This window comes from Oncorhynchus tshawytscha, linkage group LG14, assembly GCF_018296145.1.
Source record: "Oncorhynchus tshawytscha isolate Ot180627B linkage group LG14, Otsh_v2.0, whole genome shotgun sequence".
Taxonomy (NCBI): domain Eukaryota; kingdom Metazoa; phylum Chordata; class Actinopteri; order Salmoniformes; family Salmonidae; genus Oncorhynchus; species Oncorhynchus tshawytscha.
The window spans coordinates 42,174,773-42,202,627 of record NC_056442.1 but is presented as its reverse complement, the minus strand read 5'-3'; the positions used below and the strand labels follow the sequence as shown (position 1 = coordinate 42,202,627).

Below are 27,855 nucleotides of genomic sequence, written 5' to 3'. Positions count from 1 at the left end.
AATAAAATTGTGTTGTTGTTAGACTGGGGATTAAAACAATATCCACTTAAAATGTAGTCAGGTCTACTGCGAAGATCCCTGTGACTTGCGGTCTTAAGTGCACAGTATCCCTTTGGATCAATCAGGTTGTTGAAATAGCAGATTGTGGCTTTAATCCTGTAATTTGTCTGCCCTTTAATTTCAGAACACATATATCCAAATCAGCATCAGATAACGGAACATTAGGTATGTATAATAAAGGTCTGTTTGTGAGGTGTACTTGATGAAAAGAGAAGTGATAGCAAGGCAGACTTTTTTCAAGACTTTTGTTTTTTATTTTTTTCACCTTTATTTAACCAGGTAGGCTAGTTGAGAACAAGTTCTCATTTACAACAGCGACCTGGCCAAGATCAAGCAAAGCAGTGCAACACAAACAACAACACAGAGTTACATATGGAATAAACAAACATACAGTCAATAATAAAATAGAAAAAAGTCTATATACAGTGTGTGCTTAATGAGGTAGGATAAGGGAGGTAAGGCAATAAGTAGGCCATAGTGAAGAAATAATGACAAAATAGCAATTAAACACTGGAGTGGTAGATGTGCAGAAGATGAGTGTGCAATCAGAGATACTGGGGTGCAAAGGAGCAAAATAAATTAAATAAATAACAGTATGGGGATGAGGTAGTTGGACGGGCTAATTACAGATGGGCTATGTACAGGTGCAGTGATCTGTGAGCTGCTCTGACAGCTGGTGCTTAACGTTAGCGAGGGAGATATGAGTCTCCAGCTTCAGTGATTTTTGCAGTTCGTTCCAGTCATTGGCAGCAGAGAACTGGAAGGAAAGGTGGTCAAAGGAAGAATTGGCTTTGGGGGTGATCAGTGAAATATACCTGCTGGAGCGCGTGCTACGGGTGGGTGCTGCTATGGTGACTAGTGAGCTGAGATAAGGCGGGGCTTTACCTAGCATAGACTTATAGATGACCTGGAGCCAGTGGGTTTGGCAATGAATATGAAGCGAGGGCCAGTCAACGAGAGCATACAGGTCGCAGTGGTGAGTAGTATATTGGGCTTTGGTGACAAAACGGATGGCACTGTGATAGACTGCATCCAATTTGCTGAGTAGAATGTTGGAGGCTATTTTGTAAATGACTTCGCCAAAGTCAAGGATCGGTAGGATAGTCAGTTTTACGAGGGTATGTTTGGCAGCATGAGTGAAGGTGTTACGGTTCTCTAGGTGTGAAGGATAGTCGGACCAAAATGCAGCGTGTAGATTGCGATCCATGTTTAATGACAAACACACTAAACACAAACACTACAAAACAATAAACGTAACGAAAACCGAAACAGCCTATACTTGTGTAAACTAACACAGAACAAGGACATCAGGACACTAAGGACAATCACCCACGACAAACTCAAAGAATATGGCTGCCTAAATATGGTTCCCAATCAGAGACAACGATAAACACCTGCCTCTGATTGAGAACCACTCCAGACAGCCATAGACCTTGCTAGATAACCCCACTAGCTACAATCCCAATACATACACACCAAAACCCCAAGACAAAACACACCACAATACAAAAACCCCATGCCACACCCTGGCCTGAACCAATACATGAAGAAAAACACAAAATACTTAGACCAGGGCGTGACAGAAGGATGCTTTGTTGCGAAATAGGAAGCCGATTCTTGATTTAATTTTGGATTGGAGATGCTTAATGTGAGTCTGGAAGCAGAGTTTACAGTCTAATCAGACACCTAGGTATTTGTAGTTGTCCACATATTCTAAGTCAGAACCGTCCAGAGTAGTGATGCTGGACAGGCGGGCAGGTGTGGGCAGCAATCAGTTGAAGAGCATGCATTTAGTTTTACTTGCATTTAAGAGCAGTTGGAGGCCACAGAAGGAGAATTGTATGGCATTGAAGCTCATCTGGAGGTTAGATAACACAGTTTCCAAAGAAGGGCCAGTGTACAGAATGGTGTCGTCTGCATAGAGGTGGATCAGAGAATCACCAGCAGCAAGAGTGTGTGACTAAATTATATACTATACCACTAAGAACAAAAATACAATTTTATTGATTTTTTATTTGACCCTTATTTGACCAGGTAAATTGACTGAGATCACATTCTCATTTACAGCAACGGCCCGGGGAAGAGTTACAGCGGAGAGGAGGGGGGATGAAATGAGTCAATTGGAAGCTGGGGATGATTCGGTGGCCATGATGGTATGAGGGTCAGATTGGGAATTTAGCCAGGACACCGGGATTAACACCCCTACTCTTACGATAAGTGCCATGGGATCTTTAGTGACCACAGAGAGTCAGGACACCCGTTTAACTTCTTGATGCACCCATCCCGTTAGCGGGATCATTTTCATCAACACCCTCTGAATTGCAGTGCGCCAAATTACAAATATTGAATTTTCATGAAATCACAAGTGCAATATAGCAAAACACAGTTGAGCTTGTTGTTAATCCACCTGGAGGGTCAGATTTCAGTACAGCTTTTCGGTGAAAGCATAACAAGTGTTTATGTAAGAACATCTCTCTCAGTAGACAAAATATTACAAAAACCTAGCAGCCAAGTAGATTGGTCACGAAAGTCAGAAAAGCAATAGATTAAATCGCTTACCTTTGATGATCTTCGGATGTTTGCACTCACGAGACTCCCAGTTACACAATTAATGTTCCTTTTGTTCCATAAAGATTATTTTTATATCCAAAATACCTCCATTTGTTTGGCGCGTTATGTTCAGAAATCCACAGGCTCGAGCGGTCACGACATCGCAAACGAAAATTCCAAATAGTATCCGTAATGTCCACAGTAACATGTCAAACGTTTTTTACAATCAATCGTCAGGTTGTTTTTAAAATATATAATCGATAATATATCAACCGGGTCTGTTGCTTTTTCAATAGGGGAGGGAGAGACAATTGCTGCCCCATTCTGTTGCGCAAGCAAAACTCTGCGAACACCCAGCTATCCACTCATCCACCCAGCTATCCGCGATGTTATCTTTCGTGCTCATTTTTCAAAATAAAAGCCTGAAACTATGTCTAAAGACTGACATCTTGAGGAAGCCATAGGAAAATTAATCTGGTTGATATCCCTTTAAATGGAGGCAAGGCATCCAATGGAACAGAGAGCTTTCAGGAAAAACAGCACTTCCTTGTTGGATTTTCCTCAGGTTTTCGCCTGCAATATCAGTTCTGTTATACTCACAGACAATATTTTGACAGTTTTGGAAACTTTAGAGTGTTTTCTATCCTAATCTGACAATTATATGCATATTCTAGTTTCTGGGCCTGAGAAATAGGCAGTTTCAAATGGGTACTTTGTTTAGCCAAAAACAAAAATCCTGCCCCCTACACTCAAGAAGTTAACGTCCCATCTGAAAGACGATCAATCAACAGTTTAGCATTAGCCAGACACACATTTTCAACAGAATAGTCAAACATGAGCAATGCACAGAAAAACAGTTACATTGCCAAGAGAGTATTGGACCAAATCTCTAGATGTTTTTGCGCCCAATGAGGTAAAAAGATCACTGGCACTTGTCCCAGGAGTCTACTACAGTATTTTGTTGCAAAACTTGTTTGAGGGAGGAGGACACATTCAAAAATAAAATTGGAAAGCTTAAACGCTCATAGCCAGCCACGGTAACCTACTTGACTGTCTGTGGTCCTTAGGGCCTCCATTTTGTTTTCACTGCGGCCTGACCTGAACTTGGTCAGCCAAATAAACCCTTAACAGTTTTGATTTCTCTCCCTGCAGATCATGCCGCTGCCAGCGGCAATACTGCTCTCTGGCTGCCCGCCAAAGTCCCTCCAGAAAACGATTTAGATTTAGTCCACATTGAGAACAATCAAAACGAAGGTAAATTGTTTGGGGAGTTTGAGGTTAAGCGGATCTATTCACATGCTTTCATTTAGACACTCCACAACATGGAATTTGGCTTTGGCGTCACTTGAGTGTGGCCTACAATTTTCAAGTGTCTGATGAGATTTCCATAGCACCCAAATCTCTCTTACGTAGAGTGTTGTGTAGACTGGAGCTTTTCTTAACACACTTGGCTGTCAGGCCTTGGATGAATTACAGTGCATTCAGAAAGTATTCAGACCCCTTCAGGTTTTCTACATTTTGTTATGTTACAGCCTTATTCTAAAATGTATCCAATTGTTTTTCCCTGTCATCAATCTACACACAAAACCCCATAATAACAAAGCAAAAAAATGTTTTCAGAAATGTTTGTAAAAAAATAATAATTATGTATCAAGTTTACACATTTACACATGTACCCTTTACTCAGAACTATGTTGAAGCATCTTTGGCAGTGATTACAGCCTTGAGTCTTCTTGGGTGTGACGCTACAAGCTGGGCACACCTGTATTTGGGGAGTTTCTCCCATTCATATCTGCAGATCCTCTCAAGCTCTGTCAGGTTGGATGGGGAGCGTCGCTGCACAGCTATTTTCAAGTCTCTCCAGAGATGTTCGATTGGGTTCAAGTCCAGGCTCTGGCTGGGCCACTCAAGGACATCCAGAGACTTGTCCCAAAGCCACTACTGCGTTGTCTTTGCTGTGTGCTTAGGGTCGTTGTGAACTTTCGCCCCAGTCTGAAGCCTGAGCACTCTGGAGACAGTTTTAATCAAGGATCTCTATACTTTGCTCCGTTCATCGTTCCCTCGATCCTGACTAGTCTCCCAGCCCCTGCCACTGAAAAACATCCCCACAGCATGATGCTGCCTCCACCATGCTTCATCGTAGGGATGGTACCAGGTTTCCTCCAGATGTGACTCTTGGCATTCAGGCCAAATAGTTCAAGCTTGGTTTCATCAGACAAGAGAATATTGCTCCTCATGGTCTGAGAGTCTTTCAAGTGCCTTTTGGTAAATCCGTCTGGCCACTCTACCATAAAGGCCTGTTTGGTGGAGTGCTGCAGAGACGGTTGTCCTTCTGGAAGGTCCTCCCATCTCCACAGAGGAACTCTGAAGCTCTGTCAGAGTGACCATCGGGTTCTTGGTCACCTCCCTGACCAAGGCCCTTCTACTCCGATTGCTCAGTTTGGCTGGGCAGCTAGCTCTAGGAAGAGTCTTGGTGGTTCCAAACTTCTTCCAATTAAGAATGATGGAGGCCACTGTGTTCTTGGGGACCTTCAATGCTACAGACATTTTTTAGTAGCCTTCCCCAGATCTGTGCCTCGACACAATCATGTCTCGGTGCTCTACGGACAATTCCTTCGACCTCATAGCTTGGTTTTTGCTCTGACATGCACGGTCAACTGTGGGACCTTACATAGACAGGTGTGTGCCTTTCCAAATCATGTCCAATCCATTGAATTTACCACAGGTGGACTCCAATCAAGTTGTAGATACATCTCAAGGATGATCAATGGAAACAGGATGCACCTGAGCTCAATTTCAAGTCTCATAGCAAAGGTTCTGAATACTTAGGTAAATAAGGTCTTTAAAAAAAATACATTTGATAAAAAATCTAAAAACCTGTCGCTTTGACATTATTGGGTATTTTGTGTAGATTGATGAGGAAAATTGTTTATTTAATACATTAGAGTAAGGCTGTAACGTAACAAAATGTGAAAAAAAGTCAAGGGGTCTGAATACTTTCCGAATGCACTGTGCCAACAGGATAAACAGGATATTAGTTTTGTAATACTGGGGGCAGTGCAGGGCATGTGTCATTTAGTCAGTGTACTACAGTACATGAAGTTGTGGTGGGGGCATTGCATTAGTGTCTAGTACTTGAGACACAGGGTAGACTTCACTGTATAGTACTGAAACTAAATGTGATTGTGAATGGACACAAGAGATTATATCTCAAAATAAAAGTCTCAATCACAGTGTTATATTGGAACATTACCTATCAAGGTTTAGGAGTTTAGAGAGACTTCTGACTGGTGTGACTCTGTTGTTCAGAGATGGTCAAGCCCATGCTCAGAACTGAGGTCCAGACCAAAGCCATGATCAGAACCAATGCCAAGACCAAAGTAGGAAGAGGAGGATGTAAGTCGAGCATAAAGAAGAATGAAAAACCACCAACCCCACCAACAACTCAGGTTGGGGAAAAGAACTATCCTTCACTTTGTCCAGTACCTTGAGCTTGTACAATTTGTTTACAATTTACATATTTCTATTTGCTCTATCTATTCTTTCCTAAAGTTGATTTAATAAATGTTTTCTTTCTGTTGTTGTATGTAGATGGTGAGTTACGAGGGCTGGGCTCAGAATCCAGACAGGCCCAACAGCCGGCAGAGAGACCTGGTGAGTGATCGGCAGCAGACTCCATGCTGCCCATCCCATGTCAGCTGCCCATTTACAGTCTTATAATGGGACGTCGATCTGCCTGTTTTCACATCCAACGTGCCTCTTGGCTTTAAATTGGGAAATCACTTAACACAAATGCTGATTAAGTTTCAATGCTGTACAGATGGCTCAGCTGGGAGATGGGTACCACTATGCCCCCATAATCTCTGGGCCACATGGCAAAGAGGGGTGGGTTGCTGGGGTGGCACCATGGGAGTGCTAAAGGAGTGCCTACTCTCACTAATTCACAGTGTGGTCCAGACATGTTATTGCTTGCCAATGGTGTTGGAGTGGATCCACATTTGGGCACTCAGAGCCTCTCTCAGTCGCTGTGTTGGCAGCTTGGCACAGATGCTAACAAGTCTAGTGCAGTGTGCTGGTATCTGAAAATGGGATTTGGAAACCAGTAGTGCCAGCATCTCACCCAGAAAAAAATGCATGACTAGCTGTTCATAATACTAACCCGTAAAACCACCATAAGACACGACTGAGCTTTTTGAACCTGACAGTAGCTAGGTTTCCATCCAATTGGTGACATATTTTTACACCAATAGACATACTCTAGAATCTGCATAAAGAAAATCTGTGCATTTTTCCACCAGTGGTGTTTCCACCATATTGACTTTTTGCAGATACAAATCAATGTGTGATGACGTATTGCACACAAAATGTACATCTTCTCTTAAGATTTCATGTACCTGAAGTTCAAAATGTTTCCATCGCATTTTCAGCTCTACCAATAGTTTTGTCACAAACTGTTGCGGTAAATACCAAATGGGCCTACTCTGGTCTTGGCACATGTGCTCTAGCCAACAGCTCGCAGATACAGTGCAGGTAGGCTGTGGGGGTGTTGTCTACATCAGTGGTTCCCCAAATATTTTTTGCAGTTGTAGGAACTCAATCCAATTTTCAACTTACTCTTCAAAGTTGTAATAGTGTAATTGTTAGATGAATTTAGTTATTATGTGTTCATTAACCAATTCAATTAAAACACTCTGTCCGTTTCTAAGGATTTGTAAAGTTCTTATTTGCATAAAATGGACAGAGACCAGCCATCAAAATGAATCAATAGCGTTTATTCTCGAGAGCTCTGGTCATAATACCATGTACATTGGTTTAAATACCTCACATTTCGTCATAAATGTCCCTCCTCCTCTCAGATACAATGGCAATATAGTTCACAAGCCTTCTCACATTGTCTGCCACCTGTTAAACAATCTACTACAAGCCCAAGGTCTCTCCCCTCCCTGGGTAGGGACAGAATGTCCTGTAAGGAACACAGTATTCCAGCCGGTCTGATGATAGCTCCATTCGTTTCTAACAAGGAACAGAAAGTTCTTGTTCTAATTCTTGACTAAAACTACACACCTTATTTTCAGTATTATGATTATAATAAGATTCATACATTCATACAGTAACAGAGTAGTATTCTGTTTAGTTATAATTCTAAGCTAAATGTATACATAATTTAGTCATTATTCATAAAAATCCCATAACAATAATGCACAGAGTGCAATGTCAGGCATTGAATTCCTTAGAGAGAAATGTATAACTTGTCAGAATGTATTTTAACTTTATTTAACTAAGTCATTTAAGAACAAAATCTTAGTTTCAAGGACGGCCAAGGTACACTGGGTTAACTGCCTTGTTCAGAACGACAGATTTGAACCTTGTCAGCTCAGGGATTCGATTTTGCAACCTTTCGGTTACAAGTTCAATGCTCTAACCACTAGGCTACCAGCTGCCCCAGGTACCCTAGTGGTTAGTGCATTGGACTTGTAACCTGAAAGGTTGCAAGATCTAATCTCAAAGCTGACAAGGTGAAAATCTGTGTCCAGATCAACTAGCCCATGTCAGCCAGTTTTTTTATGCCATATATTTTGTTGTAATGTTTGAGTCACTCAAATATCACATTAATAAACAGACATGGCAAAATGTATAGAATAATTGCAAGAAAACTAGCTTCAAAACGGCAAAATATTCTCTGCACCAATGACAAAACATGTAGAATTGAAGGAAATAAGCTTTAACAATTAATAACCTGTAACATTTTCTCTCCACCAAGAGGGATGTGAACAGTTTGTGTCATGAACAGTGCTTGTGCCCATAGAAATAGATGTGGGAGGCAAGGGATGTTCCCCAATGCTGGAAGGGGGGCCTGAGTGAAAAAGTTGGTCTTACATGATGAGATTATTATTGATAAGAGCGAGAAAATGTGTATTTGTCAGACGGCTGTCAAGCGTCGATCATCATGTCACCAGAACAAGACCCTCGAAATGTATTGAGAAGGAGCATCAAGATCACAGTGTATTTACCACCCTCTGATGTTCATCAAACTTATTTCATCTGTAGCCTAATAAACTTTAGTTGGATAAAAACTGTGAATGGAAATGTGGTTATTGACAACCTCCAAAACAGACATGTTTTTATTATGTGTTTGATTTTTGTGACACTCCAGATTGTCCATGACAACGGGGAAGTGGCCAGGCCCAGAATGCCAATCAAAAGGAGTCAAAAGCCTGGGAGTCCAAAGCCTGGGAGTCAAAAGCCTGGGAGTCCAAAGCCTGGGAGTCAAAAGCCTGGGAGTCAAAAGCCTGGGAGTCAAAAGCCTGGGAGTCAAAAGCCTGGGAATCAGAAGACTTGTAAGAAAGGGAGTACAAAAAATGGAAAAGAATGGGCCAAGAAAAATCAGGACACCACACGAAGTAAGGAACTCAGAAAATCTACCACAGACCACGACACTTATGGTATGTCTCCTTGATCATATTGACAACAGTAATAACAACATAACAAAGCATGACAAAACATGTGTTCTATACAATTTTGATGAATATCGATAATTTGTCAGATGTTCATTTCTGTACCCTTCTCCTCCGGTCACCACCCAGCAGGGCCCATCCCAGTGATGGCAGGACCGTATCTGGATGTGGTCCGGAGGTCAGCTGCTGATTGTGAGTCTGTACTACCATCAGCACAGGAGAATGCTACCCTAGCCCCGGGTGCCATGGAGCTGAGGACCGGGCCTGGAGGCCCTGGAGCTCATCCTAGGAACCATTGCTGGAGTAACCCAGCTGAGAACGTTCAGGCCTGTGGGACATCCTACCACATCTGCCACAGGCCCCGCACAGACTACCCCGTTTATGCCCATGACTACACCCTGCCCCGGGCCAAGGATAAACACCAGGATCTGTACCAAGATGAGAGCCTGAAACGAGACCCCTCGCCCCAGGGTGTCTCTCTCTCTGTTACTGATGTGGACCTCTGCAACCCCAATGTGAGTTAATGGCAAAAAACGACAACATAGCCATCTGTTAAAGTAGATTATAGTAGATTATATAGTATATCTGTAATAGACTGGGCATTTTGTGGACATTTTTGATGAATTGCAATTAATTACAAAGTCCCTCTTATTGTTCTTCCTCTGTCAAACATGGTTACCTGCAAGGAAACACGTGCCGTCTCATCATTGCTTTGCACAAAAAGGGCTTCACAGGCAAGGATATTGCTGCCAGTAAGATTGCACCTAAATCAACCATTTATTGGATCATCATAAACTTCAAGGAGAGCGGTACAATTGTTGTGAAGGCTTCTGTGTGCCCAAGAAAGTCCAGCAAGCGCCAGGACCGTCTCCTAAAGTTGATTCAGCTGCGGGATCGGGGCACCAACAGTACAGAGCTTGCTCAGGAATGGCAGCAGGCAGGTGTGAGTGCATCTGCATGCACAGTGAGGTGAAGACTTTTGGAGGATGGCCTGGTATCAAGAAGGGCATCAAATAAGCCACTTATCTCCAGGAAACACATCAAGGACAGACTGATATTCTGCAAAAGGTACAGGGATTGAACTGTCATTTTCTCTGATGAATCCCCTTTCCGATTGTTTGGGGCATCCGGAAAAAAGCTTGTCCGGAGAAGACAAGCTGAGCGCTACCATCAGTCCTGTGTCATGCCAACAGTATAGCATCCTGAGACCATTCATGTGTGGGGTTGCTTCTCAGCCAAGGGAGTGGGCTCACTCACAAGTTTGCCTAAGAACACAGCCATGAATAAAGAATGGTACCAACACATCCTCAGAGAGCAACTTCTCCCAACCATCCAGGAACAGTTTGGTGACGAACACACCTTTTCCAGCATGATGGAGCACCTTGCCATAAGGGAAAGTGATAACTAAGCAGCTCGGGGAACAAAACATCAATATTTTGGGTCCATGGCCAGGAAACTCCAGAGACCTTAATCCCATTGAGAATTTGTGGTCAATCCTCAAGAGGCGGGTGGACAAACTAAAACCCACAAATTCTGACAAACTCCAAGCATTGATTATGCAAGAAAGGGCTGCCATCAGTCAGGATTTGGCCCAGAAGTTAATTGACCGCATGCCAGGGTGGATTGCAGATTTCTTGAAAAAGAAGGGTCAACACTGCAAATATTGACTATTTGCATCAACTTCATGTAATTTTCAATAAAAGCCTTTGACACGTATGAAATGCTTGAAATTATGTTTTAGTATTCCATAGTAACATCTGACAAAAATATCTAAAGACACTGAAGCAGCAAACTATGTGGAAATTCATATTTGTGTCATTCTCAAAACTTTTGGCCACGACTGTAGGACGAGTTGATGAAAATCATTTCTTGCAACATTTAAGAACAATCATGAAAAACTGCTGAGCATTTATTTCCAAGGGTCTGCCTGGAGGGTCTGAAGAAATAGATTAGAAACTGTAATCCTGGACTGAGACAAGCATTCCTGATTGCAAGCAGTGTGGGAATGGGGAATGTTATTGTCCATAGACTTCTATCATTTGCCATTGGTCAATTGTAGCTCTGCAATGTAAACATTTAATTTATTCCCCTTCCTTTAACATCAGAGGACTGATTATACAGATATACAGTTGAAGTTGTAAGTTTACATACACCTTATCCAAATACATTTTAACTCAGTTTTTCACAATTCCTGAAATTGAATCATAGTAAAAAAATCCCTGTTTTAGGTTAGTTAGGATCACCACTTTATTTTAAGAATGGGAAATGTCAGAATAATAGTAGCGAGAATTATTTATTTCAGCTTTTATTACTTTCATCACATTCCAAGTGGGTCAGAAGTTTACATACACTCAATTAGTATTTGGTAGCGTTGCCTTGAAATTGTTTAACTTGGGTCAAACGTTTCGGGTAGCCTTCCACAAGCTTCCCACAATAAGTTGGGTGAATTTCTGCCCATTCCTCCTGACAGAGCTGGTGTAACTGAGTCAGGTTTGTTGGCCTCCTTGCTCACACACGCTTTTTCAGTTCTGCCTACAAATTGTCTATAGGATTGAGGTCAGGGCTTTGTGATGGCCACTCCAATACCTTGACTTTGTTCTCCTTAAGCCATTTTGCCACAACTTTGGAAGTATGCTTGGGGTCACTGTTAATTTGGAAGACCCATTTGCGACTAAGCTTTATCTTCCTGATGACTGATGTGTTGAGATGTTGCTTCAATATATCCACATCATTTTCTTTCCTCATGATGCCATCTATTTTGTGAAGGGCACCAGTCCTTCCTGCAGCAAAGCACCCCCACAACATGATGCTGCCACCCTGTGCTTCACAGTTGGGACGGTGTTCTTTGGCTTGCAAGCCTGCCCCTTTTTCCTCCAAACATAACGATGGTCCTTATGGCCAAACAGTTCTATTTTTGATTCATCAGGAAATTTCTCAAAAAAGTGCGATCTTTGTCCCCATGTTCAGTTGCAAACCGTAGTCTGGCTTTTTTATGACTGTTTTGGAGAAGTGGCTTCTTCCTTGCTGAGTGGCCTTTCAGGCCATGTCGATAGGGACACGTTTTACTGTAGATACTGTAGATATAGATACTTTTGTACCTGTTTCCTCCAGCATCTTCACAGGGTCCTTTGCTGTTGTTCTGGGATTGATTTGCACTTTCCGCACCAAAGCGGAAAGCCTTCCTGAGCGGTATGATGGCTGCGCGGTCCCATGGTGTTTATACATGCCTACTATTGTATGTACAGATGAACGTGGTACCTTCAGGCGTTTGGAAATTGCTCCCAGGGATAATCCAGACTTGTGGAGGTCTACAAACATTTTTCTGAGGTCTTGGCTGATTTCTTTTGATTTTCCCATGATGTCAAGCAAAGAGGCACTGAGTTTGAAGGTAGGCCTTGAAATACATCCACAGGTACACCTCCAATTGACTCAAATGATGTCAATTAGCCTATCAGAAGCTTCTAAAGCCATGACATAATTTTCTGGAATTTTCCAAGCTGTTCAAAGGCACAGTCATCTTTGTGTATGTAAACTTCTGACCCACTGGAATTGTGATACAGTCAATTATAAGTGAAATAATCTGTCTGTTAACAATGGTTGGAAAAACTACTTGTGTCATGCACATGTACAGTGGGGCAAAAAAGTATTTAGTCAGCCACCAATTGTGCAAGTTCTCCCACTTAAAAAGATGAGAGAGGCCTGTAATTTTCATCATAGGTACACTTCAACTATGACAGACAAAATGAGAAGAAAAAATTCCAGAAAATCACATTGTAGGATTTTGAATGAATTTATTTGCAAATTATGGTGGAAAATAAGTATGGAACACGGCAGGGGCGTTGGTGAGGTCAAAGGGCATGACCAGTTATTCGTAGTGGCCGCTGGCCGTGTTGAAGGCGGTCTTCCTCTTGTCCCCCTCTCGTATCCGCACCACGTGTAGGCGTGTCGTAGATCCAGCTTGGATAAAACAGTGGCACCCTGGAGCAGCTCGAAGGCCGAGGAAATGAGTGGTAGCGGATAACGGTTCTTCACAGTAATGTTATTGAGTACCCGGTAGTCAATGCACGGGCGCAGGTTCTTGTCCTTTTTCTCCACGAAGAAGAACCCTGCGCCAACGGGAGAGGAAGAGGGACAGATAAAACCTGTAGCTAGGGAGTTCCCAATGTCGGTCTCTATAGCCTTGGGGGGGGGGAGTGGTGCTAGGGAGAAGGTCAATCCCACAGTCATAGGGGCGGTGCGGTGGAAGGGAAGTGGCTCGGGACTTGCTGAACAGCTCCCGGAGGTCCTGGTACTCCGCGGAAATGGCGGAGAGGTCAGGAGCAACTTCTGAGCCCCCAGGAAGACGTCCCAGGGCAGGTTGCACCGACTTCAGACAATGGGCGTGATAGCACCTGTAGACCAGTTGATGAGGGGATTGTGTGGCTGGAGCTAGGAGAATCCCAAAACCACGGGAATCTGGAGGACTTGATGTGCAGGAATTGAATGGTCTCGATAGGATTCCCTGACACATGTAGGTTGATGAGAGTGGTGTTATGGGTGACTCGACCTATAGAGCGCCCATCCAGCATTCTAACATTCATGGGAATGGAGGGGGCAGAGTGGGGATTTTCAGCTCGGATACCAGCATAGTGTCCAAAAAACTGTCATTGGCCCCAGAGTCAAATCTCCAGAGAGATTTGGACTGGTTTCCCCTCAGCAGAACGACATGAAAAGAGGTGAGAGTAAGGGAAGCAGAAAAGTTCTCCATATGACCCACCAGAGTACTCGCTCCTACCAGTGAACCTGGACTTTTACCAGGCAAGAGGACACAAAATTACCAAATATCCCGCAATAGCTCCAGCAGCAGCTCCTTGTGTTGATCCTGTGTTGATGTTCCACTGGCGACAGCCCAGCTCTGCCTAGCTGCATAGGCTAGGGAAACAGTGCCTCGGCCGTCTTTGGGGACTCTCTTGGAAGGTCGGGAAACCTTGGGTGCTCTCGGCAATGGGACCGTTGGGGACTTCCAGGATGACTCGGAGGCGAGGTGGAATCCCTGGACGTGCGAGCGAAATCAAATTTCCTCTCCATCTGTAATTCCTGCAATCACCCATCGATGCAGATGGTCAAAGCAATGAGGGAGTCAATATCCGTGGGTAACTCCCGAGCAGCAAGCTCATCCTTAACCTCCTCCGAGACGCTGTGCAGGAACGTGTCGAACAGTGCTTCCTGGTCCCACGCACTCTCAACTGCCAATGTGCTGAAATCCACCGCATAGTCGGCCACTCTGCGGGTGTCCTGCCAGAGCTGGATTTGATTCCGGACAGCTTCTCTTCCGGAGAACGGGGCATCAAAAACCTTTTTCACCTCTCCCACAAACCCCTCCAGACTCACGCACATGGCCGGCTGTTGTTTCCATATGGCAGTAGCCCAGGTGAGACCCCTCCCAGACATCAGCGTGATGAGGTAGGCTATCTTGGAGTGATCAACGGGGAAGAAGGAGGGCTGAAGCTCAAAAACGATGGCACAATGAGCTAAAAACACCCGACAGGTGCTCGGTTCTCCATTAAAGCATTCCAGGGGACGTAAGCGGGGCTCCCGGGAAGGTGGAGTGGCATGTGGGGCGATGCTGCTAACCACCGAGTTACTGAGGGCCGGAGGGGTTACCACCGTGGCAGGCTGCCCCCCCAGACTACCCGCGGAATTGCTCCAGCAGCATGTCCAACGCCCGGTCATGGCACTCAGCCAACGTTTGGACCCCCTCCTTAAGACCATGAAGCAATTCCTCGTGCCTACAAATGGAGGCTCCTTGAGAGGAGATGGCTTGCGCAGCTGGCCCGGGTCTGCTGGGTCAGTCATGGCCAGTTCGTACTATCAGGCAGAGGTCAATAATCCACAGGTGGGGAAAAGGTACAGGTCGGCAGGCAGGCAGAGTGGTCAGGCAGGCGGGCTCAGAGTCAGGACAGGCAAGGGTCAAAACCAGGAAGGCGAGAAAAAGAGAGACTGGGAAAAGCAGGTGCTGAGAACAAAAATGCTGGTTAACTTGACAAACAAGATGAACTGGCAACAGACAAACAGAGAACACAGGTAAAAATACACAGCGGATAATGGGGAAGATGGGCAACACCTGGAGGGGGGTGGAGAACAATCACAAAGACAGGTGAAACAGATCAGGGTGTTACACTGTGACCTAATAATCAACGTACTAGCTTGCTAAAAAGTTATCAACCACAGTATGAATTAAATAGGTAATTGATGCTGACTGATTCCCTAATTTTCTGAGGGCAACATTTATCTTAGAATAGCTATTTATATAGCCTAATGTAAGATAATCACATCATGTTTGATTTAATGTGGCAGTAAATAACATTTAATGTGTCAAATGTATTATCAAGTAGATCAAGAAGAGTTTGTTTTAGTCAAACGTCCATACAGAGTCCAAATGTTCAAACGGAAACTGTTTCGACATCACAAAGTTGCCAGCTTTCTGTGTCTGCAGTTCATAGCCTCAACACTTCCTCAAAACATTCACCCGAGATTTTGACATTTGAGCAAAGAAAAGTTCAACATCGACAGTATAATTTAGGATAATTATATTTCCTGCTATATTCTTACTGGAATGTTTTGTGTGAAAGAACTTTGGAAAGAACTGAACCCAAATAATAGTAATTGATGAAGGTTTCAAAACATTGTTTATCCCACAATTTCAGTCCATAAAAAATAAAAAATAAAAATTTTGCTGTCTGGGATTGCTTAATATAAGGATTTTGAAATGATTTAGATGTTTTTTTTATTTGACTTTTAATACTTATATATTAGTATATTTTAGTATATTTTAGCAATTACATTTACATTTGATACTTAAGTATATTTAAAACCAAATACACTACTATCCAAGCGGTATTTTACTGGGTGACTTTCACTTTTACTTGAGTATGACAACTGGGTACTTTTTCCACCACTGCCCTATAGTCAAAGTGGATTATGTTTTTAGAAAATTTTACAAAGTAAATAAAAATGAAAAGCTGAAATGTCTTGAATCAAAAAGTATTCAACCCCTTTGTTATGACAAGCCTAAATATGTTCAGGAGTAAAAATGTGCTTAACAAGTCACATAATAAGTGTGTGCAATAATAGTATTTAATCTGATTTTTGAATCGCCTAATCTCTGTACCCCACACATAAACTCAGCAAAAAATAAACGTCCCTTTTTCAGGACCCTGTCTTTCAAAGATAATTAGTAAAAATCCAAATAATTTCACAGATCTTCACTGTAAAGGGTTTAACCACTGTTTCTGATGCTTGTTCAATGAACCATAAACAATTAATGACCATGCACCTGTGGAACGGTTGTTAAGACACAAACAGCTTACAGACGGTAGGCAATTAAGGTCACAGTTATGAAAACTTAGGACACTAAAGAGGCCTTTCTACTGACTCTGAAAAACACCAAAAGAAAGATGCCCAGGGTCCCTGCTCATCTGCGTGAACATGCCTTAGGCATGCTGCAAGGAGGCATGAGGACAGCAGATGTGGCCAGGGCAATAAATTGCAAGGTCTGTACTGTGAGATGCCTAAGACAGCACTACAGGGAGACAGGACAGACAGCTGATCGTCCTCGTAGTGGCAGACTCCGTGTAACAACACCTGCACAGGATCGGTACATCCTGACATTACACCGGTGGGACAAGTACAGGATGGCAACAACAACTGCCCGAGTTACACCAGGAACGCACAATCCCTCAATTAGTGCTCAGACTGTCCGCAATAGGTTGAGAGAGGCTGGACTGAGGGCTTGTTGTAAGGCAGGTCCTCACCAGACATCACCGGCAACAACGTCGCCTATGGGCATAAACCCACCGTCGCTGGACCAGTCAGGACTGGCAAAAAGTGCTCTTCACTGATGAGTCATGGTTTTGTCTCACCAGGGGTGATGGTCGGATTTGCGTTTATTGTCGAAGGAATAAGCGTTACACCGAGGCCTGTATTCTGGAGCGGGATCAATTTGGAGGTGGAGGGTCCGTCATGGTCTGGGGCGGTGTGTCACAGCCTCATCGGACTGAGCTTGTTGTCATTGCAGGCAATCTCAACGCTGTGCGTTACAGGCAAGACATCCCCCTCCCTCATGTGGTACCCTTCCTGGAGGCTCATCCTGACATGACCCTCCAGCATGACAATGCCACCAGCCATACTGCTCATTCTGCGCGTGATTTCCTGCAAGACAGGAATGTCAGTGTTCTACCATGGCCAGTGAAGAGCCCGGATCTCAATCCCATTGAGCACGTCTGGGACCTGTTGGATCGGAGGGTGGGGGCTAGGGCCATTCCCCCCAGAAATGTCAGGGAACTTGCAGGTGCCTTGGTGGAAGAGTGGGGTAACATCTCACAGCAAGCACTGGCAAGTCTAGCGCAGTCCATGAGGAGGAAATGCACTGCAGTACTTAATGCAGCTGGTGGCCACACCAGATACTACTGACTGTTACTTTTGATTTTCATCCCCCCTTTGTTCAGGGACACATTATTCAATTTCTGTTAGTCACATGTCTGTGGAACTTGTTCAGTTTATGTCTCAGTTGTTGAATCTTATGTTCATACAAATATTTACACATGTTAAGTTTGCTGAAAATAAACGCAGTTGACAGTGAGAGGATGTTTCTTTTTTGCTGAGTTTACAATTATTTGTAAAGTCCACCAGTCAAGCAGTGAATTTCAAACACAGGTTTTCCAATGCATTTCAAAGAAGATCACCTATTGGTACAAATAAAAAAAAGCAGACATTGAATATTCCTTTGAGCATGATGAAGTTATTCATTACACTTTGGATGGTGTATCAATACACCCAGTCACTACAAGGATACAGGTGTCCTTCCTAACTCAGTTGCCAGAGAGGAAGGAAACAGCTTCTGGATTTCACCATGAGGCCAATGGTGACTTTAAAACAATTACAGAGTTTAAGGGCTGTAATAGGAGAAAACTGAGGATGGCTCAACAACATAGTTACTCCACAATACTAACCTAAATGATAGAGTGAAAGAAAGCAAGCCAGTACAGAATACAAATATTCCAATACATGCATCCTGTTTGCAATAAGGCACTAAAGTAAAACTCCAAAAAATGTGGCAAAGTAATGAACTTCATGTCCTTAATACAAAGTGTTATGTTTGGGGCAAATCCAACACGAGTACCACTCTTCATATTTCAAGCATGGTAGTAGCTGCATGTTATGGCTATGCTTTAAATCGGCATAATTTCAGCAGGTCAATAACCTAAAACACAAGGTCAAATATACACTATGGTTGCTTACCAAGAATGTTCCTGAGTGGCCTAGTTAGAGTTTTGACTCGGCTTTAACATCTAATGCAAGTCTGTCTAGCAATGGTCAACAACCAACTTGACAGAGCTTGAAGAATTTTAAAAATTATAATGTCCATATATTGTATAATCCAGGTGTGCAAAGCTATTAAATATTTACCCAGAAAGACTCACAGCTTTAATCACTGCCAAAGGTGATTCTAAAATGTATTGACTCAGGGGTGTGAATACGTATGTAAATTAGATATTTCTGTATTCAATTTTCAATAAATTAGCAAAAATGTACTACTTTAAAAAAATACTTTGTCATTGTGGGGTATTGTGTGTAGATTGGTGAGAAAAAATATATTTATTCAATTTTGAATTCAGGCTGTAACACAACAAAATGTGGAATAAGTCAAGGGGTATGAATACTTTCTGAAGGCACTGTATAGCCTATGCCAGGTGTGAGTCATGCAGCAAATGTAGCCCAACCACAAATGGTAACTAGGTTCTAAAATTATGTCACCTTCATCACAGTGTTCCTAGAAATTAAAATGTTTTTAGAGAGAGACCGCAAAGTGCTCATCTAGCAGAATGTGTTTTTCCCCTTCTGAAACGGATACCGTGGTAATAGAAAGAATGTTGATTGCCTCACATGTTACATCCTGTCATTTTGAGGAAGCCAAGCATTCGTTCTGGGTTAGTTTAGTGCAGTTAACACTTAATAACCATCAGAGTTGGTCGGAGTACAGAAAGCCTTCTTTAAGATTACATTCGACTGAACTCTAAAACCAAACAACATCAACACAAAATGCTACAGAGGGCAGCCTCAAATGTTTCAGACAAACCAAAACCCAGTAAACCAAAGGTAGGTGGAAACACATTATTTCTAAGTAGCACGTTTAAATACATTGAATTGATAACTATTTGTTTAGAATTGACAACTCTTTAGTGCTAACTACCCACAATAGTTAGCACTAAAATGTGATTCTAACTAAAAGAAGAAGCAGTGTCTTTGACTGATGATGAGTAGAAGTGCAGCAGATATATGGTCAAAGTTGTGAGGAGGGGTAGGGTCCGTCATATTACTCAAAAGGTTCCCTAGATTGCTGCAGTGTGGGGTCCTGGTATGTAATAGGGATTTACTTGAATTATTCATTAAATACTTTTAGGTTTATGAAAATCTATTAGCTGTACCTCACAAGCACATCATGATAGAGATACACGCATAGTGCAAATGGGATTGAGTTCAAGTAGCCTCACGTGCCAGACTTTTAGGCTCAAGACACATTGCTCAAGACAATGGCGCAGTATTACTGTAAATCAAGGGAGTAGGATAAAATAATTCATTACCACTGATTTGGTCCCTTTCTCATCCTACACAGTACTTATTTTTGCGTAGTGTATAAAAACGTCTACCTATGTCATAAGAAACGTAAAAGGAAAGGAAATCATCAAAAACCCATAGTGATTTGGTGGGATGGGTGTGCAACATGTATTGCATAATGTTCCAGATTGAGTCCTGACTCCTGCTGCCACTGTGGCAAACACATATTCAATCTGTCATCTGTGATCTCTCCATGCAGCGCTCCACCAGTTTTGGGCGATTTGATGGCATCAGACAACCATCACCAGCCAGACTAGAGGAAAATGTAACAAAAGTGACAGAGGAGTCTGGATGTGAGAGTTCTGATCAGACCAAACAAGGCAGCCTGGGGAAGAAGATGAAGGCCATCTCTCTAACCATGCGCAGGAAGATGGGCAAGAAGCACTTCAAAACCTTCTCTGAGGAAGCTGTGAGTTACACTACAGACTGCCTCTTTCTCATCCTACACAGTACTTATATTTGCGTAGTGTATAAAAACATCTAGAGCTCTTAAAATATTGTATATTTTCCATCTGACTGGCTATAACCAACATACTCAAATGAACCATTGTGACGTCTACCTATGTCATAAGAACACTCTTGTAAAATACACTATATATACAAAAGTATGTGGACACACCTTCAAATTAGTGGATTTGGCAATTTCAACCACACACATTGCTGACAGGTGTATAAAATCGAGCCTACCGCCATGCAATCTCCATAGACAAAACAATGGCCTTACTGAAGAGCTCAGTGACTTTCAATGTGGCTGCTGTCTCTAGATAGTTGAAAACAGCAGGTCTGGGACAGGTAGCACGTCCGGTGAACAGGTCAGGATTCCATAGCCGCAGGCAGAACAGTTGAAACTGGAGCAGCAGCACGGCCAGCTGGACTGGGGACAGCAAGGAGTCATCATGCCAGGTAGTCCTGAGGCATGGTCTAGGGCTCAGGTCCTCCGAGAGAAAGAGAGAATTAGAGAGAGCATACTTAAATTCACACAGGACACCGGATAAGACAGGAGAAGTACTCCAGATATAACAAACTGACCCCCCGACATATAAACCACTGCAGCATAAATACTGGAGGCTGAGACAGGAGGGGTCAGGAGACACTGTGGCCCCATCCGATGATATCCCCGGACAGGGCCAAACGATCAGGTGTCCATATACTTCTGGTCATGTAGTGTAAGTCTGGCCAAGCAAGACTCAATTTGTATTGAAATTAGGTCTAAGTGACAAAATAGTATCCAACAACCTATTCAGTATTTGTAAGTGGCTATGTTGAATTGTTAACCTAATGACACTTTCTTCCTTATATAAATAGCACTGTTATTTATATAGCAAAGGAATCCACCCTGAAATGATTTAGCTTACTCACATAGTGGCTTGTCCATCTTGTATTTCCCCATGCAGGGTGAGGACACTGACAGAGACCTAGAGGAGGAAACAGAGAGCAGTCCTCCTGTTGAGAAAGGCTCTGAAGAGACCAGCAACTCTCTGGAGAGCCTCTGCAGCGGACAGAGCTCCTCCAGTAAGTCCTCTCCACAGGGATGTCAACAGAAAGTCATGTCTCTCCTCATACAAGTCTGTAAATGAAGTTACACGTTTGTAAATGAAGAATAAGCTAATGTGATGTGTTTTCATTTATTTTATTTTACCATTGTATTACCATATTATTAAGATGGCCCTGGAAAAGAAGTCTGACGTTTTACGTGTTCCTATCCAATTGTGTTTTTTTGTTTGTTTCTTTGCGTTGTTTGTAACTTGTTTTTTACTTATTTTGTATTTTGTACATAATGTTGCTGCTCTCTTATGACTAATAATGTTGCTGCTCTCTTATGGACATCAGAATTGCGATTACTCACCATGAACTGGCAGAATCCTTTTTTTCCTTTAACGAGTCCGACGAACCCAACGTGAATGACATACTACTTTCCTGGAAACGTGAAGAGAAAGCAGAGAAAAATGGGCCGGAGGGCGGACTGTCTTCTGAGAATTCGTAGGTGATCGAATAAACCCCCACTGCCTTCCATTCTGCTAGCAAACGTGCAATATTTGGAAAATAAAATCAATGACCTACGAAAGATTAAACTACTGTACATTCAAAACTGTAATATATAATGCTTCATGGAGTCATGGCTGAACGACAACATTATCAACATACAGCTGGCTGGTTATATGCTGTATCGGCAGGATAGAACAACGGCGTCTGGTAAGACAAGGGGTGGCGGACTATGTATTTTTGTAAACAACAGCTGGTGCAAGATATTTAAGGAAGTCTCAAAGTTTTGCTCTCCTTAGGTAGAGTATCTCATGATAAGCTGTAGACCACACTATCTACCTAGATAGTTTTCATCTGTATTTTTTGTGGCTGTCTACATACCACCACAAACTGATGCTGGCACTAAGACTGCACTCCGCCATAAGCAAACAGGAAACACTCACCCAAAGTCGGCGTTCCTAGTGGCCGAGGACTTTGACGCAGGAAAACTTAAATCGGTCTTACCAAATTTCTATCAGCATTTTAAATGTGCTACCAGAGGGGGAAAAAAACTCTAGACCACCTTTACGCCACACACAGAGATGCATGCAAAGCTCTCCCTCGCCTTCGATTTGGCAAATATGACCATAATTCTATTCTTCTGATTCTTGCTTACAAGCCAAAATTAAAGCAGGAGCACCAATGACTCAATGAATGATAAAGTGGTCAGATGAAGCAGATGCTAAGCTACAGGACTGTTTTGCTAGCACAAACTGGAAAATGTTCCAGGATTGCTCCGATGGCATTGAGAAGTACATCACATAAGTCGATGACGTCGTCCCCACAGTGACTGTACATGCATACCCCAACCAGAAGCCATGGATTACAGGCAACATCCACACTGAGCTAAAGGCTAGAGCTGCCACTTTCAAGGAGCGGGACTCTAACCCGGAAGCTTATAAGAAATCCCGCTATGCCTTCCGACGAACCATCAAACAGGCAAAGTGTCAACACAGAACTAAGATTGAAGCGTACTACACCAGCTCTGACGCTTCTCGGATGTGGCAGGGCTTGTAATCCATTACAGACTATAAAGGGAAGCACAGCCGAGAGCTGCCCAGTGACACGAGCCTACCAGATGAGCTAAACTACTTCTATGCTCGCTTCGAGGCAAATAACACTGAAACATGCATGAGAGCATCAGCTGTTCCGGAAGACTGTGTGATCACGCTCTCTGCAGCCGATGTAAGTAAGACCTTTAAACAGGTCAACATTCACAAGGCCAGACGGATTACCATGACGTGTACTGTGAGCATGCGCTGACCAACTGGCAAGTGTCTTCACTGACATTTTCAACCTCTCCCTGTCCGAGTCTGTAATACCAACATGTTTTAAGCAGACCACCATAGTCCCTGTGCGCAAGAACACTAAGGTAACCTGCTTAAATGACTACAGACCCGTAGCACTCACGTCTGTAGCCATAAAGTGCTTTGAAAGGCTGGTCATGGCTCACATCAACGCCATTATCCCAGAAACCCTAGACTCACTCCAATTTGCATACCGCCCTAACATATCCACAGATGATGCCATCTCTATTGTACTCCACACTACCCTTTCCCACCTGGACAAAAGGAACACCTATATGAGAATGCTATTCATTTACTACAGCTCAGTGTTCAACACCCTAGTGCCCTCAAAGCTCATCAATAAGCTAAGGACCCTGGGACTAAACACCTCCTTCTGCAACTGGATCCAGGACTTCCTGACGGGCCGCCCCCAGGTGGTAAGGGAAGGTAACAACACATCCGCCACGCTGATCCTCAACACAGGGGCCCCTCAGGGGTGAATGCTCAGTCCCCTCTTGCACTCCGTGTTCACTCATGAATGCACGGCAAGGCACGACTCGAACACCATCATTAAGTTTGCCGATGACACAACAGTGGTAGGCCTGATCACCGACAATGACAAGACAGCCTATAGTGAGGAGGTCAGAAACCTGGCTGTCATGGATGTCAAGACAACAACCTCTCCAACCTTTCCCTACAGGAAAAATAGGATTGAACACGCCTCCATTCTCATCGACGGGCTGTAGTGGAGCAGGTGTGAGAGCTTTGAATTCCTTGGTGTCCACATCACCAACAAACTAACATGGTCCATGCACACCAAGACAGTCGTGAAAAGGGCACGACAAAACCTATTCCCCCTCAGGAGACTGAAAAGATTTGGCATGGGTCCTCAGATCCTCAAAAGGATCTACAGCTGCACCATCGAGAGCATCTGACTGGTTGCATCACTGCCTGGTATGGCAACTGCTCGGCCTCTGACCACAAGGCACCACAGAGGGTAGTGCATATGGCCCAGTACAACACTGTGGAAAAGCTTCCTGCCATCCAGGACCTCTATACCAGGCGGTGTCAGAGGAAGGCCCTAACAATTGTCAGACTCCAGCCACCCTAGTCATAGACTGTTCTCTCTGTTACCGCACGGCAAGCGGTACCAGAGCGCCAAGTCTAGGTCCAAGAAGCTTCTAAACAGCTTCTACCCTCAAGCCATAAGACTCCTGAACATCTAATCAAATGGCTACCCAGACTATTTGCATTGCCACCCACCCTCCCTTTTTTTTTTTTCTTTTTTTTTTACATCGCTGCTACTCTCTGTTGTTATCATCTATGCATTGTCACTTTAATAACTCTACCTACATGTACATATTACCTCAATTACCTTGACTAACCGGTGCCCCCGCACATTGACTCTGTATCGGTACCCCCATGTATATAGTCTCGCTATTGTTATTTTACTGCTGCTCTTTAATTGTTACTTTTATTTCTTATTCGTTTTTTTTATTTTTTTACTGCATTGTTGGTTAGGGGCTCGTAAGTAAGCATTTCACTGTCAGGTTTACAACTGTTGTATTCGGTGCATGTGACAAATAACATTTTATTTTATTATTACCATCATATTACAATATTAGGATAGGCTTGTAACCTTCCCTCCAACACAAAGATACACACACAACCTATTCTTGGTCCTTGGGTAAATATGTGCAGTGTAATCATATTGTGATGTATTGTCCCCTGTTGGCTCAGGTGGTTTGGCCAGCGTCTCAGATGGCTCCAGTACCAGAGACAGTCTGAGACTAGAAGAGGACGGCTCCTACAACGGACACTTCTGTGGTAGAGCACGGGTCCACACAGACTTTGTTCCCAGCCCATATGACACTGACTCCCTCAAACTCAAGGTAGAGAGAAGATAATGTTTCCAGAATGGGTGTATTGTGAAATGCTATGAAAGCTGTTTGTAAGTGCTGTTTCATAATCTATATGTATGAGTCCAATCTATTGATGTCTCTTCCCAGGTTGGAGACATTATCAGCATCATCAGTAAACCTCCCATGGGCATATGGACAGGGATTCTGAACAACAAAGTGGGCAATTTCAAGTTCATCTATGTTGACATGCTCATGGAGAAAGAAAGAGAGGAGGAGGCGCCAAAGATCAGGCCTCAGAGGATGAGCAAGAGACCACGACCAAAGACACTGCTGGAACTACTGGAGCGGCTACATCTAGAGGTGAGTGCTCGGATGGCATGGCGAGAAGGGATCCATCTATTGTCAAATTAACTTCAGATTTGACTTTTCGTAGCAGGTTAGGAGAATTAACATAGCAGGTTAGAATAATTGGGCTAAGGTTAGGAAAAGGGTTATGGTTAGCTAAAATGACGTTAATTTGACAAAAGCTGGATAGCTTCTAGCCATGGTCAAGCTTTGACTCTTTAAATGACTTCCAAATACAGACACATTTTGTTCTTTCCTCTTTACAGTAACCAATCAGTGTTGTCTCAAATACACAACAAACATTTTTAATATGCATAAACATAACCTAAAGCACTCAAATGTGAACAGATTAGTATAAGTTTATGAAAGGTAGATGAGATGGAACTGTTTCTTGTTTATTCAAGGAGTATGCATCTGCACTGCTTCTGAATGGCTACCAGACAGTAGAGGACCTGAGGCACCTGAAGGAGAAACACCTTATAGAGCTGAACGTGATGAATCCAGAACACAGAGTCAGGCTGCTGGCTGCTGTCGACTGCAGATATACAGAGAGTGAGTAGCAAAACCAATTTCTACTGTAGCCTAGCCCTACCGTATTTATATTGGGGCAAAGGGAATAGCCAATTGTACCACAGACATTTTATGATGCGCAGCACTACACTCAGGAAGTAACATCTTGATCTTTGTATGTTATAATAAGCAGATGCTTATCGCTGCTATTATTTTAGAATTGCTCATCCTGCTGAGTTGGCACCAGTCAGAGAGAAACTGCTTAAAGAGGCTAAATGTCTTCCTCTATAAAACACTGCAAGGCTCTGAAACATGAAATGAAACAGAAAGATTGGTCTCCAATCCAGATTAGGAAATGAGCAATACTAGACCGTTTCTGTCAGCTGCTTACAAAACAGGATGCGTATACTTAACATAAAGGTTATTTATGTTTGTGTCCCCACATAACTCCATTTATGTTGGTCTAAATTAAGGTCATAAATGTCTGTTTGAGCTAATTTCGGACCAAATAGATAGCACTGCCACCCTGGCTGAACCAGATATCGTGACTGTGGGCTAGTTTCGGACCAAACAGATGGCACTGCCACCTTGGCTGAACCAGATATCGTGACTGTGGGCTAGTTTCGGACCAAACAGATGGCACTGCCACCTTGGCTGAACCAGATATCGTGACTGTGGGCTAGTTTCTGACTCAACAGATGACACTGCCACCCTGGCTAAACCAGATATTGTGAGTGTGGGCTAGTTTCGGACCAAACAGATGGCACTGCCACCCTGGCTGAACCAGATATCATGACTGGCTGTTGGCTAACCCTGGCAAAGATTACCAGCCAGGGATGAATCTAGTCATTAAATCAAGCTTAATTCCATTTGGATGGTTTGAGAATGGCAACCAAAATTAATTTAAATTGACTTGGATCGGGGCAGCTAAGCTGGCAACCCACATGAGTCTGTCTGGGTCTGAGGATCCAACCAGACTGCTTTGTTCTTGTGTTCGCAGGCGATGATGTGAGGGAGAGTGAGGAGCCCTCTTCATCACACAGTTTGAAGGTGGAGAAGAGCGACTGTCCAAGAGACTCAGGCTGCTTTATTCTATCAGAGTGCTCTGAAAACAGCAAAGAGGACACAGAGAGCCAACCAGTCACACACTGATAGGCCAGACTATCCTAACTAACAGGTTTTGACATGTAAATTACAATGGCTCACCATGTTTGTCTTGTCTGTCTTTGGTTTTACAAGATGGGATTTAATTAATTACATGTTAAATGTAGCCAATTTTTCTTAAAACCAATGAATTTATTCCTCATTTATGCACCTTTTATCTAACCTATTAATTCACATGAAGCACAGGTGTCAAACTCATTCCAAATAGCTGCGGGTTCCCTTGCGGGTTCACTCCTCCCTTGTACTTAGTTGATGAATTAAGTTCACAAATTAGAAAAGAACTCCCCACACCTGGTAGTTTATGTCTTAATTGAAAGGAAAACAACTCAAACCTGCAGACACTAGGCCCTCCATGGAATGACACCCCTGACAAATGATATTTGACTTAAATCAAATCTTAATATTTGTGTATTGTGCTGGAAACTATGGTGTGTATGTGTGTTTGGTTTTACTATCCTTGTGGTGACAGAAGGCTATTTCAGGCTTATGGGGTTAGGTTTAGGAGTTAGGGGGTTGTGGTTAGGGTTAGGTTAGTTTTAAGGTCAGGAAAAATGGGATTTTGAATGGAAATTCATTGTTTACTACCCTTGTCCCAACAAGGATAGTAAAACAAACATGTGTGTGTGCGTGCACGGGAGTTTTTACATATCTTTTTGAACAATCCTGGTTCAACAAAATGTACAGTACCAGTGGAGGCTGCTGAGGGGAGGACGGATCATAATAATGGCTGAAACGATCGAATGGAATGGCATCAAACACATGGAAACCATATGTTTGATGTATTTGATATTGTTCTACTTTTTCCGCTCCAGCCCTTACCACGAGCCGTCCTCCCCAATTAAGTTGCCACCAACCTCCTGTGAAATGTACATACTTGTAGAACTCAATAAGTGCAACATGTCACACATTAATAAAGTATTTATGCGTCAAGTCATCTGTCTAACT

General features: G+C 43.1%; 1 protein-coding gene across 2 annotated transcripts; it reads left to right on the top strand.

Annotated features, from left to right (window-relative positions):
• Positions 1-18,999: 18,999 nt before the first annotated feature.
• samsn1a (SAM domain, SH3 domain and nuclear localisation signals 1a) lies at positions 19,000-27,844 on the top strand. 2 transcript variants are annotated; one of them, XM_024445454.1, is made up of 7 exons: positions 19,000-19,202; positions 19,921-20,130; positions 21,116-21,233; positions 24,770-24,921; positions 25,039-25,251; positions 25,641-25,788; positions 26,747-27,844. In XM_024445454.1, exons 1-7 carry the CDS (start codon positions 19,146-19,148, stop codon positions 26,896-26,898), a joined length of 1,050 nt encoding a protein of 349 aa, XP_024301222.1. In that variant the 5' UTR covers positions 19,000-19,145; the 3' UTR covers positions 26,899-27,844. The 2 variants fall into 2 exon arrangements, with proteins under 2 accessions (XP_024301222.1, XP_024301221.1); XM_024445453.1 differs by having other exon boundaries at positions 24,764-24,921.
• The last annotated feature ends 11 nt before the right edge of the window (positions 27,845-27,855 follow it).